At 49.5% G+C, this 13,359-nt stretch overlaps 1 protein-coding gene across 1 annotated transcript in view; it reads right to left on the reverse strand.

Moving 5' to 3' along the window:
- Positions 1–1,636: 1,636 nt before the first annotated feature.
- Positions 1,637–13,359, reverse strand: part of notch2 (notch receptor 2) — a 44,209-nt gene continuing 32,486 nt past the window's right edge. Inside the window, exons 19-34 of the mRNA XM_031575231.2 lie at positions 13,127–13,328; positions 12,719–12,872; positions 12,384–12,568; positions 12,087–12,219; positions 11,476–11,718; positions 11,060–11,172; positions 9,866–10,407; positions 9,136–9,486; positions 8,881–9,023; positions 8,486–8,690; positions 7,930–8,014; positions 7,652–7,817; positions 6,964–7,283; positions 6,324–6,471; positions 5,990–6,087; positions 1,637–5,584 (exon numbers count right to left, since the gene is read on the reverse strand). Coding sequence (XP_031431091.1) covers positions 4,139–5,584; positions 5,990–6,087; positions 6,324–6,471; positions 6,964–7,283; positions 7,652–7,817; positions 7,930–8,014; positions 8,486–8,690; positions 8,881–9,023; positions 9,136–9,486; positions 9,866–10,407; positions 11,060–11,172; positions 11,476–11,718; positions 12,087–12,219; positions 12,384–12,568; positions 12,719–12,872; positions 13,127–13,328 — 4,534 coding nt within the window. The 3' untranslated portion in view covers positions 1,637–4,138. The remainder of the gene's footprint in view (positions 5,585–5,989; positions 6,088–6,323; positions 6,472–6,963; positions 7,284–7,651; positions 7,818–7,929; positions 8,015–8,485; positions 8,691–8,880; positions 9,024–9,135; positions 9,487–9,865; positions 10,408–11,059; positions 11,173–11,475; positions 11,719–12,086; positions 12,220–12,383; positions 12,569–12,718; positions 12,873–13,126; positions 13,329–13,359) is intronic.

Genomic DNA, 13,359 nt, shown 5'->3' on the forward strand with positions numbered 1-13,359 from the left:
CCCAAAGAACACCGATGCGTACAGCATGCGTACAGGACATTGCAAACATGTCATCATGTTCATTTTATGTTTACACAGTTGTCCCCATTAAATTAGGAGAAGTCAATAAATATGAAGCAAAAAAAATAATGTCTTTCATTTATTTAGGGATGTTAAACATTGAAAGGGTTCAAATTGACCCTAAAGATATTAGGAGGGTTAAGGCCAGCACGGGAGTCTTGCTGAGCGCTGCCTGGAGCCAGTCAGAGGCAGCTGTACAGTCTTCACCCCACCGGAACAGTTGTCCCTTCAGGGTCAGGTGGTGTAGCGGGCTGGCTACGGGATGTGGATGAAACGTCTGTGGTATGACGCAGGCATCTCCAGTGTTGATGTCATACTGGACCAGGCTGGTGCGTGTGCAGTCTTTGTTTCGAGCCACCAAGATGTGCACTGCTCCAGGAGCGCACACACGCAGCTGGCTTCTCTAGGTCGCCTCAAACCCCTCGCAGCTGCACTGGCACAGGTCCTCAACAGCTTGCCTGGTCGGCAGCTCAACTCACTCAGCCTTGTCCAGGGCTGCCTGCCACCAGAGAGCTGAGAAGAACGTTCTCCCTCGGCCCCTCCTGCAGCAAGCCCCGGATGCAAAAATGACACACATTTATGACACGCTTAGCAACACATTTTCAACATCAAACGACTGCATTAACTGTGACATCTGGCAACTTTACCATTTGACCAAGTATTAGTCCTGGACATTCATGTCAAAGGTCTGGTCATTTTGGACCAGAGACACAACAAATGTGACAATATAAATTATTTGAAAAAAAACTGTATGAATCTTACTATGATTAATTTTTTCCCTTCAAGTAGGTAGGGTGAAGGACCATGAATCCTCGTGAGTTAATATGAAAGGAAAGATTTGTATTAAAGTCTGAAGTTTCAAAGCGGTCATTTTTGACTAGAACACATTCTAAGTGTTAAACCTACCAACCACATTTGTCTATTTCGGTTCTTACGTACATATATTAAAGTTGCAGTCTTCCATTTAGGCTACAGGCCTATCTAGGTCTGTTAGACCAAATCTGAAAGCTTTTAAATGATTAGGCTTGTCCTTTCATGCATGCTCTCTTGTCATTCATGTACACAAACTATAATTGGCATGTGCATCAAATTAATCTTAGGTCTTGTCTTAAGATATAGTGTGAGCCTATCAGATAGTAAAACAACCAGTATAGGGATACATGTACAGCAGGAACACAAAGTTGCCATCGACTGTCATTGTCAAGCAAACTTGCTTGATTTTGCGGCATACATGTTTCATGCTCTGGTCGCACTTTTTATAAATGTAGTAAATATGTATTCTCCAGCAAAACTAAGGTCACCCCAGAAGCTTTGATGCTCTAAGGAATTTACCAAAGCCCAGTTTGAAAGGCAAGCTGGTACCATTTGTAAAAATAGGCTGTATAGATGCCATAAAGAACCCATTCAGTTCTGAGAGAGCCACATTTATTATCAATATATTTCTGGCACCGCCGTGAGGCTCTTTATGAACTCCAGATCAATAAAGGTGTCACTATCTTACTTACTTGAATTGTATTTGCTCAATGTGTATATGCAAGGCTATAGAGATGCACAAGAAGAGGATGAGATGCTTGAGTAGATCCTAACAACTTTATTGGTTGATTCAGACATAAACGAATCATTTCCTTGCTTGGTTACTTTGGACTTGTTCATCATTCACAAGGTTCATAGACTGTTGAACAAACGAGAGAGATCTACTTCATATAAGACATACACATTTATATAGCTTTATATATATACCGAATATATTTGGTTAACAGGTACAAGGTTCACTGAACATCTTTAAAAAGTTTATTTACAGCATGAAAAAAACAAAAGCCTTGCATAATATTTAAGTGAAAACACCATGCTCTTTGAGCCCTGCTGGGGATTGGGATTGGAGGACCAGGAGTCCTAAAGGCACACAGAGATAAAAGTCAGCACATTTTGACACCATTAAAGCAACCAAGCATAAGTGCCATAGAGAGGATGTGTAGGCGTTAGTTGAGTTTCGTTTACACACATGCCTTTCAAGCTATATGATTTGACCTACTGAAAGCAAACTGTGGCAGAAATATGCCATGTATAAACGATAAGACTAAAAATGTAATGCTATCTTTTTTTTACCCATTGTTTTGCTCTGCTGTCCTCTCCTAAGCGGGGCAGGCAGAGTTAAGACTGTTCCCTGTGTACCGTATGTATGCATTTACTCTATGGTGATGAGTCTGCCTTGACAAATATGTGTTTGTGTGTTAGCTTTGGGTAGAAATATTAACACTGACCCTCTCGTTTGTAAAAAAAAAAAAAAAAAAAAACACAGAACATTACACAGTTCATTCAAATCAACGTTGACCCACAAGAGAAAACACAAAATACTTGTAGCAACTACAATCACTTTTTCTGGGTTTGTATTGACAGGATTTTGGTTGTTATGCCCATTTGGTCTACAGGTTGCTGGTGTGCTGTGCTGTGCAAAGAAGAAAAACTGATTGTACAGTGTAACAAGGACAAACTCCGAAAAGGATACACCACGAAGAGTGTAGAACTCCCCGTAGTACAACTAAATCTTTAAGAACAATATCTTCAAAAAAAATCGAAAGTGTGTAAAATAGGTGCACACTATAGTGGATGAACAGAGAGAAGACTTAATGATTTGGGAGAACAACCACGATTTCAGAAATTAAGAAAATAAAGAGATAGTATACATGAACAGTAACAGTAATTACAATAATGGTGTTCGTAAGAAGGCACGGTGCCTTTGGCATAGACTCTCTTGTGGGACAATACTAAGATGGCTACCATTTCTTCCAGTTGTCATGACTTACATTTCAGCACTGCCTCCAGAGAAACCCCTCAACTCACACCTGCACCATGTTTGCCACTACTTAGTTCTCTTAAGCTATTTCCCCGACCACCTTGTTAAAATACTCAGAAGCCAATTGCAAAATCTCAAATAACTAAGCAATTCACCATAACAAATCCCATGATGCATTACCACTGCCAAAACAAGATACTCATTTCTCCATCAGGACTCGTATTAAGGTCCTGGTGACCATGACCATTTTTCTAACATGCAGCCTACACAGATACACAGTAACAGAGATGCCAGAACATTTTGAGTGATATAACACACACACACACACACACACACACACAAACACATATATACGTGTGTGTGTGTGTGTGTGTGTACATATAAAATACAGGAAACATGAAGTTCAACCTATTTACACCACAGTTAAGCTTAGAACCACACCTTCAACAGCTGTGCCTGTATGCTGCAGTTTTTGTGTGCACTCTTCCTCGTGGACGCTCTTTTGAGCTTAATCTCATTTCACCCTTGACCAAACCACATATCACCATACAGATTCTATCTGTTGAGAAGGCAGTTTAAGCTTCAAGATAACAGCTCTCCAAAAGCAGGTTGACCCATCATACAAAAAAAGAGACATAAAATCATTAAATTAACAAAGACAGAGTACACAAATAAGCACTAGCACATTTGACTTAGACGTTACAAAAACGAAGATGAAAGAAAAGCTTTTGTTCACCAAATATCCTTCAAAATGTATAAAGCACAAGTTTAAAAAGAATAAAAATACAGCCCGCCAAGGCCAGTAGAAAGCGTCCCTTGTTTTGGCAGCCACAGATATATCACTGTCCTTAGATGACACAATCTCCTTCTGATCGTGGTCACGGTGTGTACATTTCCAAGCCTAATTCGTCCAGCCGTCGTTTTCAGCCGTTATCAATCTTCACTCCTTTTTGCCATGATTGTTTCTGCTGTCCTGCAGGCCTGTATGTGTTGGACCTGACTGAACTGATGACACATTGTAATCCTACCTGGTGTACTAAATACATTTTAAATGTTTTACTTGGGCACATTGAGGCAGTATTAAAAGAGACTCAGTAACTATATATACACACACACATACACACACACTACCAATACTGAAGTGCATAGCAAAAAAAAAAAGCACTGAAAAAAATAGACATGGGAAAGGCAGTAACTAGTGGATATAAGATTAAGACAAGGAATTTTTCTTTAATAAAAACGATCGAAAACACTGTAGTTTCCACCAGCGAGCAGTCTGGAGTCTCAGGCGTAGATGCTGCTGCGCTGTGGCTGCTGGGCCTGTGGTGTCTGCGGCTGCGCAGGCGGCTGCAGCTGCCCTTGCTCTGGAATGTGTGTGTGGCAGGCTGGGACCAGCGCGTGCGCGTTCCCCAGCGGCGTGGGGCTGGTGGTGACATCCGACCAGTCCGAGTTGGAGTGGGGCGAGGACGAGGACCAGGGGTCGGGGGACTCGGGCGACGGGGTGAGGTAGGGGTGCTCGCTGGGGGGCTGCGTAGGGTGCCCGGGCGTGGTGCCCTCGGAGCCGGTGGTGGCGTAGCTGTGCTGCGAGGGCGGCGTGGGATACTTATCAACGGGGCTCTGCAGCGGCTGGTACGGGGGCAGCTGGCGGCCCTGCCCCTCCACCATGCCCATGGCCATCGAGTGGTTGTGCGAGTGGGGGTGGGACATGTTGTGGGCCATGTTGTGCGACAGCCCCGCGTCAGGCATCGGGTACATCTGGGTGCAGTGCAGGCGGGCCGAGCCCTGCTGGGGGTGGCTCTGACCCTGGCCCTGCATCTGCCCTTGCATCTGGGGCTGCTTCAGCAGGGCCTGGCCTCCGCCCGGCATCATCTGGAAGGTGACGATGGGCGGCAGCTGCTCGCGGCTCATGGTGATATTCATGGGCGTGAGCATGCCCGGGCTGTGGTGCTGGGACAGGCCGTGGTGCGAGGCGCCCATCTGGTGGGGCATGGTGCCGAACATGGGCCCCCCGCCGTAGCCACATTGCTTGGCCAGGCCCACCCAGCCCTGCTGCTGGCCGGGCAGCATGTGGCTGACGGGGGGCAGCAGCTGACGGGACGTGGGACTGCTCATCATCGGCGGCGACGTGGCAGCTCCAGACGCCGCGGCCGCGTCTCCGGCGTACGAGTGCGGCGACTCCAACGAGTCCACGGGCGACATGGTCACAGAGCTCTCCGACAGACCGGGGCCTTTGGCATTGCCGGCGGCAGCGGCAGCGGCGGCGGCAGCGTTACCCCCGACTCCTCCTCCTACGGGTACAGATGCCCCTCCAGCGGGCCCCTCCCCTCCTGCCGGCTTCTTCCTGCGCTTGGCCTTCATGTCTTTCAGCTCTTTGGGTCCGCCCCCTGGTCCTCCACCAGCCCCAGCCACCTTGGCGCCCGCTCCCCGTCGGTTCTTCTTGCCCTGTGGGCCGGGCCGCATGCCCATGAAGCCGCCGGCGCCCCCGCACACCATGGAGGAGTGGCCTCCCCCGTTACCGCCGCCCAGGTGAGCGGGGCCAGCGTGGGGGCTGTGCACCAGGTTGTACTGGTCCAGCAGGCGCACAATGTCGTGGTGCATGCGCTCCTGGGCTGTGTCGCGCGGTAGCCGGTCCAGGTGGTCGGTGATGTCGCGGTTGGAGTAGTGGTCCAGCAGCACCTGGGCCGCCTCAAAGCTGCCCTCCCGTGCCGCCAGGAACAGAGGAGTCTCCTCCTGAGAGATGGACACAGCAGGAGAGAGAGAGACATGAGAGAGAGAGACATGAGTGCTCGCGCTCACACCTGGAACACCTGCAGGCAAACAGTTTGTGAGAGCCTTGTGAGGTCTAAAAAAAATGGTGTGGACATGGACTCCTTGACTGACTGAACAACTAGAAAGCACAGGCTTTTCCAACAACGCACGCTTCTACTCAGCAATTCTGACAGGCTCTAACTCTCCAATAACAAGCTCTTCGGAAAACATCTGTTTTCATTTCTCTAGGTTTAAAAAATAGCTGAAAAATCAGAGGCAGACCCATTTTTGCTACCATAAACATATCTCAGGCCTATGGGAATGGGAGCAGAAAATGAACCAGCAGGCAGGTGACGCTGAAGCCTTACAGTGAACCTGGAAGCTCACCTTGTTGTCCTGCATGTCTCGGTTGGCTCCATTCTTCAGCAACACCAGAACAGCCTCCACGTTGTTGACTGCGGCTGCCCAGTGCAGAGCAGACTTGCCTGAAAGGACCGCAGGGGACAGACAAGACAAGATGTGACATCAGGGTGCTGACCAAGATGAAAGCCAGAGAAAGGAACAGACAGCCAGGAAAAAAGACAGACAGACACAGAGAGAGAGAGAGAGAGAGAGATAGATAGATAGATAGATAGACAGAGAGAGAGAGAGAGAGAGAGAGAGAGAGAGAGAGAGAGAAAGAGAGAGGGAGAGAGAGAGAGACAGAGAGAGAATAGCTTACCATGATCGTCCACGGCGTTGACGTCAGCGTGGCAGTGCACCAGTTCCTCTACCATGCCCTCCACGGCAAGGCGCGCTGCCAGGATGAGGGGCGTGGTGCCATCGTTCATGCGGGCATCAAGCTCAGTTGCACGGTTACGGATCAGGATCTGGAGAGAAGAAATACACCAGTCATATAAGCTAGTTTAAACATGGTGGACTTTAAACAAGAGGAATACAAAAGAACATCGGGTTGAACCCCCCCCCCTTTCCCTCCCCAAACTCAGTTCATATCTATCCAAGTAATAGAGTACATCTGAAAAGCCTAACACGCTTCTGGCACTATGAAGCCGCACTTCTCAGTCACATGTCCACCCAGTCAAAAAGAGACGCAGAGATGCAGACAGAATAACTGGTACTGATGGTCACATCTAGAGGGGACCTGAGTGAGGGCTTGGTACACATACTGTAATCTAATTATTTATTAACATACTTACTGCACCCAATACTATATGTTTTTGGTTGTACTCCTTTAGTTCTTCTGTCCAATGTATGCTTTTGTATAGGTGGAAGTCAAAACCAAATGTACTACTATGTGGGACGATAATCTTAATCTTAATCACACAGTACACATAAAAGGGAAGAGGGGTGTGGCCCCGCACCTGGAAGACTCCCTGTGCATCAGCTGCCACAGCGGCATGCAGCGGTGTGCGGCCCATGTTGTCGTGGGCATTGGGGTCGGCGCCGGCGTCCAGCAGCCTCTTGGCGGCATCGGCCCGGGCATATCGAGCAGCCAGGTGCAGCGCTGTCTCTCCGGTGCGGTCCGTCTGCGCCATGAGCGTGGCGCCCTGAGTGATCAGGTCGCTGATGGCGTTAGAGCCGAGGGTTTCGTCGGCGCCGCTCTCCTCCTCCTCGTCCAGGACGCTGTTGCATTCCATACCGCTGGTGCGTAACGATGCCAGCATCAGAGGGGTGAAGCCGTCTGTAGGAGACGCACAGGAACAAAGGAGAAGCTCACATGAGTGAAACTTTCTAATGAGCAGAATTATTCCAGTATAAAAGACTTATCCCTCATCCAGTTTGATAAAACAGGTTCTACAGATTATGAAATTATCGTAAAATAAAAAATGATTCTTTTTATAAGTTTATCATGAGTAAACATTGTAATAATAGTATAATAATATGACCAGAAAATGAATTGGGGCTAAAGTAATATTATACTGCACCATTTTAAATCACAACTTAAAACATGATGATACCTTTCTTCTGTGATCTGTGAAAGCCAACAACATGCCTGGGTACGTGCTAACATGATACGGGGCAGACAACTGTCCGTGATCATTACAGTACCTGGTCCTTTAACATTGACGTCCAGGCCCAGGTCCATATCCAGGTCGGCCTGTGGGGGTGTGAGGGTGATGTCCGCGGCCTTGCGGTGCTGCAGCGTCCACTCTCGCCTGTCCACAGCGTTGTCCATGGGCAACAAGGGCTTGTCCTCCATCTGAGGAGCAGTCATCTAGGGAGGAGGATAGAGAGGGAGGTCAGACATGGAGGCAACCACTGTAGGGGTACACATGGCTGCTTGCTGGAGTAGACGTGGCCTAGCTGACAGGCACTGAGGGACTCACCCTGGGCTTTTTGGGTGGATGCTCCTCCTCTGGCCAGCGCTGACTCTGGTCCATCAGGACTCCATCCTGTGGTTTCTGCATGTTCCTGCAGTGGGGAGGTTGGAGGAGTTAGAAAAGTAAAGACGCGAGTCTGGTAGTACTGTGTGTGTGTGCATGAGTGTGTGCATGAGTGTGTGAGTATATGTGTGCGTGTGTGTGTGTGTGTGTGTGTGTGTGTGTGTGTGTGTGTGTGTGTGTGTGTGTGTGTGTGTGTGTGTAGAGTAACCGCATCGCAGCATGACAGATGATAGTGCCTGAAAGGTCTGGATTTGGGGTTTCACACTATATAATATATAACAGCACTATATACCATATGGTATGTATTATGTATTATATATTTTGTATAATGACTAAATTATAAATATCAAATCAAAATTTGTGCTCTACACATATATCACAAAATAAAGCCCACCCACCAAATCTATACTGTGCATGTCACTGTCTGTACATGCATGTCTGCCTGCATACCTGTATGTAAGTGTGTATAGAGCGGTGTGCGTTTCTGACAGGGACTCACTTGAGGCTGAAGTCGTCCTGGCCCACGGGCTCGCGCCGCTTGCTGTTGTTCTTGGGCAGGAAGCCGTCGGGGAGCCACAGGATGCCGTGCTTGCGCTTCCTCTTGGCCGCCAGGACGCCCAGCACCAGGATCACCAGGATGATGGCCGCGGCCACCGCGCACAGGTACAGCCACTGCGGCGGGTGGGCCGACGGTGTGTGATCACCTAGGAGACGAGACAAGATGAGACAAGTCGAGTCAGAACACATGGAACATGACTCAGCACATATACCAACCAACATGACAAGTGTTGGGGGAAGAAAAAAAAAAAAGGAAAGGAAAAGAGAAGAGAACTCTCTTGTGCGTGAGGCTTTGGAGGACGTTTTTGAAAGCAATCTAAGGATTAAGGAACTTACTGCTGACGGAGTAGATGGGGTATGGCAGGCCGGACTTCAGGTACTCCGCTGCGATGAAGGACGCGGCCAGGTCCGTGCTGGAGAAGCACTCTTTGGAGTTCAGCGCGCACTGGCGGTTGTCGATCTCCAGGTACACCTTAGAGCTGCAGGAAAAATACCAGACAGACAGGTTAGCTTTCCGATGACAACTGCAGCATCAGGCACACCACTGAGTCATAACTGGGTGAACACGTGCTGAGGGGGGGGTGCTCTTACCCGATGGCATCCTTCTTCACCTCCCTCTTGCCCCGCCGCTTCATGGTGGCTTCCCCGCCGCCGCCATCGTCCTTATCGTCGCCGTAGTAGGGGAAGATCATGGGGTTCTCCTGGTCGTCCATCCTGACACGTATGTTGGTGCGGAGCAAGGTGCTGAGCGTGCGCAGGAAGCCCTTCAGGTCGCGCTTGAGCTCGTTGGGCTGCAGTAGCACCACGATCACCAGCGCGCCGTCCGCCATCTTGGCCGGGACGTCGCCCGAGCAGTCCAGCCCATCCCAGCCGCACGCCTCTGTATTGCATCCCTGGTTGCAGTGGCCGTTGGCGTAGTGGTCCGCGCAGTATTTGTCGTACCTGGGAGCGATCAGGAAGTCAGAGAGGTGATCAGGAAAAAGAGAGAACGAGAGAAGTAGAAAAGAGACAGATAGAGAGGTGAGAGTAACAAAGATTTATGAATTCCATTAGCTGACATGATGTCCTTTCTAGATCTCATGTTTTGAGAGAGAGAAAATAAGAGAATAATCTAGGGTAGCTTAATTTAGTACCTTGTTTGATATGATAAATTCTGAGGGTTTACGACAGTGACATCTGTGCCCACAGAATATTCTGGGTATATAATTTTACTTACTGCTTGAATACTGTCTGCAACTGTATACAACCTGAATATAACGTATGTATACTTATTGTGCATCTTTACGCCTAGGATATAGAGGACCTACACTACCACACTTACTTGCACGGGCTAGGTGAGGGCGAGGTGCCCTGGCACTCAAAGTTGTCAAAGAGGCAGCCTGCGTTGTCGCACTCAGGGTCGCAGCGCTCGTTGCCAAAGAGGTCCCAGCAGTGGACGTTCGCCGTGCAATTCTCCCAGGGCTTGGGCCAGTGCAGTGAGCAGTCGCCTCCGTCCCATGAGCACTCCTGGTTCTTGCACTGCGGGTCGCACACGCCGTCCCCGGCCGTCTGCTCACACTGCACGTAGGGGCAGGAGGGCCTGGCTGATGGGGTGGGCAGGCTGGCCAGCCTCTCGCAGTGCCTGCCCTGGAAGGGCGGCGGGCAGCGGCAGGTCACCTGATGGCGGTTCTGCGGGTCAGGCACGCACAAACCGCCGTTGTGGCAGGGGCAGTTCTGGACGATCTCGCAGCGTCCGCCACCAAAGCCAGGCGGGCAGTGGCACTGGGGGTTGCCGCCGGACCCCTGGCATGTGCCGCCATTCTGGCAACGCAGGTTGGCACAGCTGTAGCCCTCAAATTCACCACAGTTGAAGCCACTGAAGCCCTGAGAAGCAAAACACATAGATAAGAGTCTTCCTCTAACATCTGCAGTGAAACCTATCCTTTTCACTGACTCAAACACATGGAGGGACATATTGCGATACAACACTAGGTCTCTAGTTTAAGTTCAATCCAGAGTAAGGACAGATAGGTCCCTCCAAAGCAGGCATACCTCAGCTATGTTGTTTCAACCTCTTTGATGCAAGCATGAGGAGAATAAGAAGCAGTTAGAAGACGGTAAGAAAAGTCTCAACAACCATGTTGTTATTGTTCCTCTGACATCGTGACAATGTTAGCAGAGAATGCACACATACACAAACGGACACACACTTAGTCACAGGAGAAATAAGTAATCCTTAAATCCATACAATAACAACACATTAGTGAGCATGCAGCACATTGGAAACCCCCGATCAAGGCTAACAAATAGAGCAGACTATAAACTGGATGTTAAAAGCACAAAAGCACACTGGAAGTTGGGACACATTTATGCAAAACAAATAAAAGTTAAGTCAGAAAATAGAGGAGACGTGACTGAGCATGTGCAGAAGACTCATGAGGAACGAAAGAAGAGAGGGAGAGGGGGAAGGACAGAGAGAGAGAGAGAGAGGAATGAAAGTGAGTGAGTGAGTGTGTGTGTAGAAGGGCAAACTCACTGGTTGACAGGCACAGGTGTAGCCGTGGCCAGAGCTCATGTTCATAGAGCACACGCCGTGGTTGTGGCATGGTTTGGACTGACACAGGTCCACCACAGACTCACAGTGCCGACCTGTTAGGGCAAGGAACCCAGAGAGACAGGTGAGGTCATGAGGTCAGATGACATCACTCCTCAGCAATGGATTTGGTTCATGGACAGTGCAAGTACAGAATTCAAGAAATATAGTGAAATGACGTTCTGCTGCCATCTATGCCAATTCTGATTAAAACAAGCTTTTCCCACATTCACCTTCAGCCCCATTTTTAATGAATTCATTGTAATGAGTCCATGTTGAAAAACTGTACAGGAGTCGGCGTTATAACCAATAGACCCAGTGAGCCCTGTTGTCAGAGGTGCGTGAGGATCCTGATGTACCTGTGTAGCCCAGGCGGCAGCGGCACTGGTAGTCATTAGCCAGCTGCACGCAGTCGAGGCTCCCGGGCGCGTGGCACGGCCGGGACAGGCACTCGTTGATGTCGCCTTCGCAGTGCTCCCCGGTGAAGCCCGGCGGGCACGAGCACGTGTAGCGCCCGATGCCGTCCACACACTGGCCGTTGTTCTTGCAGCGCGGGCCTTTGTCTGAGGCACAGTCGTCCAGGTTCTCCTCACACTGCGTTCCTGTGAGACACCGAACAAGGTTGGGAGAAGAAGTGAGAGAGGAAAACCCCTAGCATTTGAAGAAACTTTTACATATTACTATCAATTTAATAGTGTTATACATTATTACGTTATTGTATGTATCCATGCGTGTTATGATATAATGTGTAATTCTTTATTTCTGACTGTTGTTAATATTCAGTTCTAAAAGCATCTGCCAAATACCTTAACCTTACCCAAATACATTAACTTGAACTTATTACATTACAGACTATTAAATCACTAAGCCTGGAGGTACCATGAAAATGGTACCACAATACTGATCCATCAGTTCATTATTCTGCAAAACAGGGAGACTTAGACTGGACAGTCCTCCACCAGCTACCCACCTCGTGTGCCCGGTGGGCAGGAGCATATGAAGTGGTTGACCAGGTTGTGGCAGGTGCCCCCATTGTGGCAGGGGTGTGACTGGCACTCGTTCACATCGTACTCACAGTGCACTCCCTGGAAGCCATCTTTGCACTGAAATATGAAGAGAACGGGCATTAAGGAGGTCCCTTGTTGCCCTTCTTTTAAACCTTTAAAACTACAACTTCCCAATTTCGACGTCCGGTCTGTTTGGTACTTCATAAAACATCTCTGCAGCCAATCATGAGGTCAGAATCTGATGCTTTGCATGTCCTTACCCCACACGTGTAAGCACCCTGGTAGTCGCTGCAGGTGGCGCCATTGCGGCAGGGGTTGGACAGGCACTCGTCCACCTCTTTCTCGCAGTAGCTGCCGATGTAGCCCTCCTGGCAGTGGCAGAGGTGCGTCTTGCCCGTGTCCTCGCAGCGCCCGGCATGCTGGCACACCTTATCCACCGAGGTTCCTGTGAAAAGGACCAAGAATAACACCATTGACACCTGGTCCAAGGCCCTGCCTACAACATGGTGACGGATCAGGCCTGCGCTGAAGAAAAAAAAAAAACATCTGTGCACACAATAACGACTTGTGCAGCAAAGGGGGAAACCAGCATCACCTCTCTGGGCAGCGATGGCCTGGCACGAGATGTTGGGCACGTCGCAGTAGACCCCCGACCAGCCCTCAGAACAGCTGCAGCGCCACGTCGTCCCCGTCTGGGAGCACATCCCGCCGTGCTGGCACACGATCTGGCCGCACAGCTCGGCCATGAACTGCGGCAGAAGAACAGAGGGAAACACAAGGTTGGTCTGGTTTGGGGTTGCTGCTTTCTAGTTCACACAGGAACAAGCTGACCAGGAAGAAGAAAGAGGCTGCCATCGATATAAATTAGAACGTCTTAGTGGTACAGAGCGATTCTGAATATTCTCGATAGGTTGTGTGAAATGCTTGGCCAGCCGTGTGTGGTATGGTTTGGCACAGCTGACTTCATCGGCTCTGAGCCTGAAGTCTCTCTTGCCGTCAATACCTGGCAGTTGGTGCCGGTGAACTCCACGGGGCAGGTGCAGCGGTATTCGCCCAGTCGGTCGGTGCAGGTGCCGCCATTTTTGCAGGGCAGGCTCTCGCACTCGTTGATCTCCTTCTCGCAGTAGTGACCATTGAAGCCCGACCGGCAGTGGCACTTGTAGGAGTTGACCCCGTCCACACAGGTGCCGTTATTCAGGCAGGAGCTGAGAGAGAGAGAAAAAGAGAGAGAGAGAG

Source organism: Clupea harengus, chromosome 10 (assembly GCF_900700415.2).
Source record: "Clupea harengus chromosome 10, Ch_v2.0.2, whole genome shotgun sequence".
NCBI lineage: Eukaryota > Metazoa > Chordata > Actinopteri > Clupeiformes > Clupeidae > Clupea > Clupea harengus.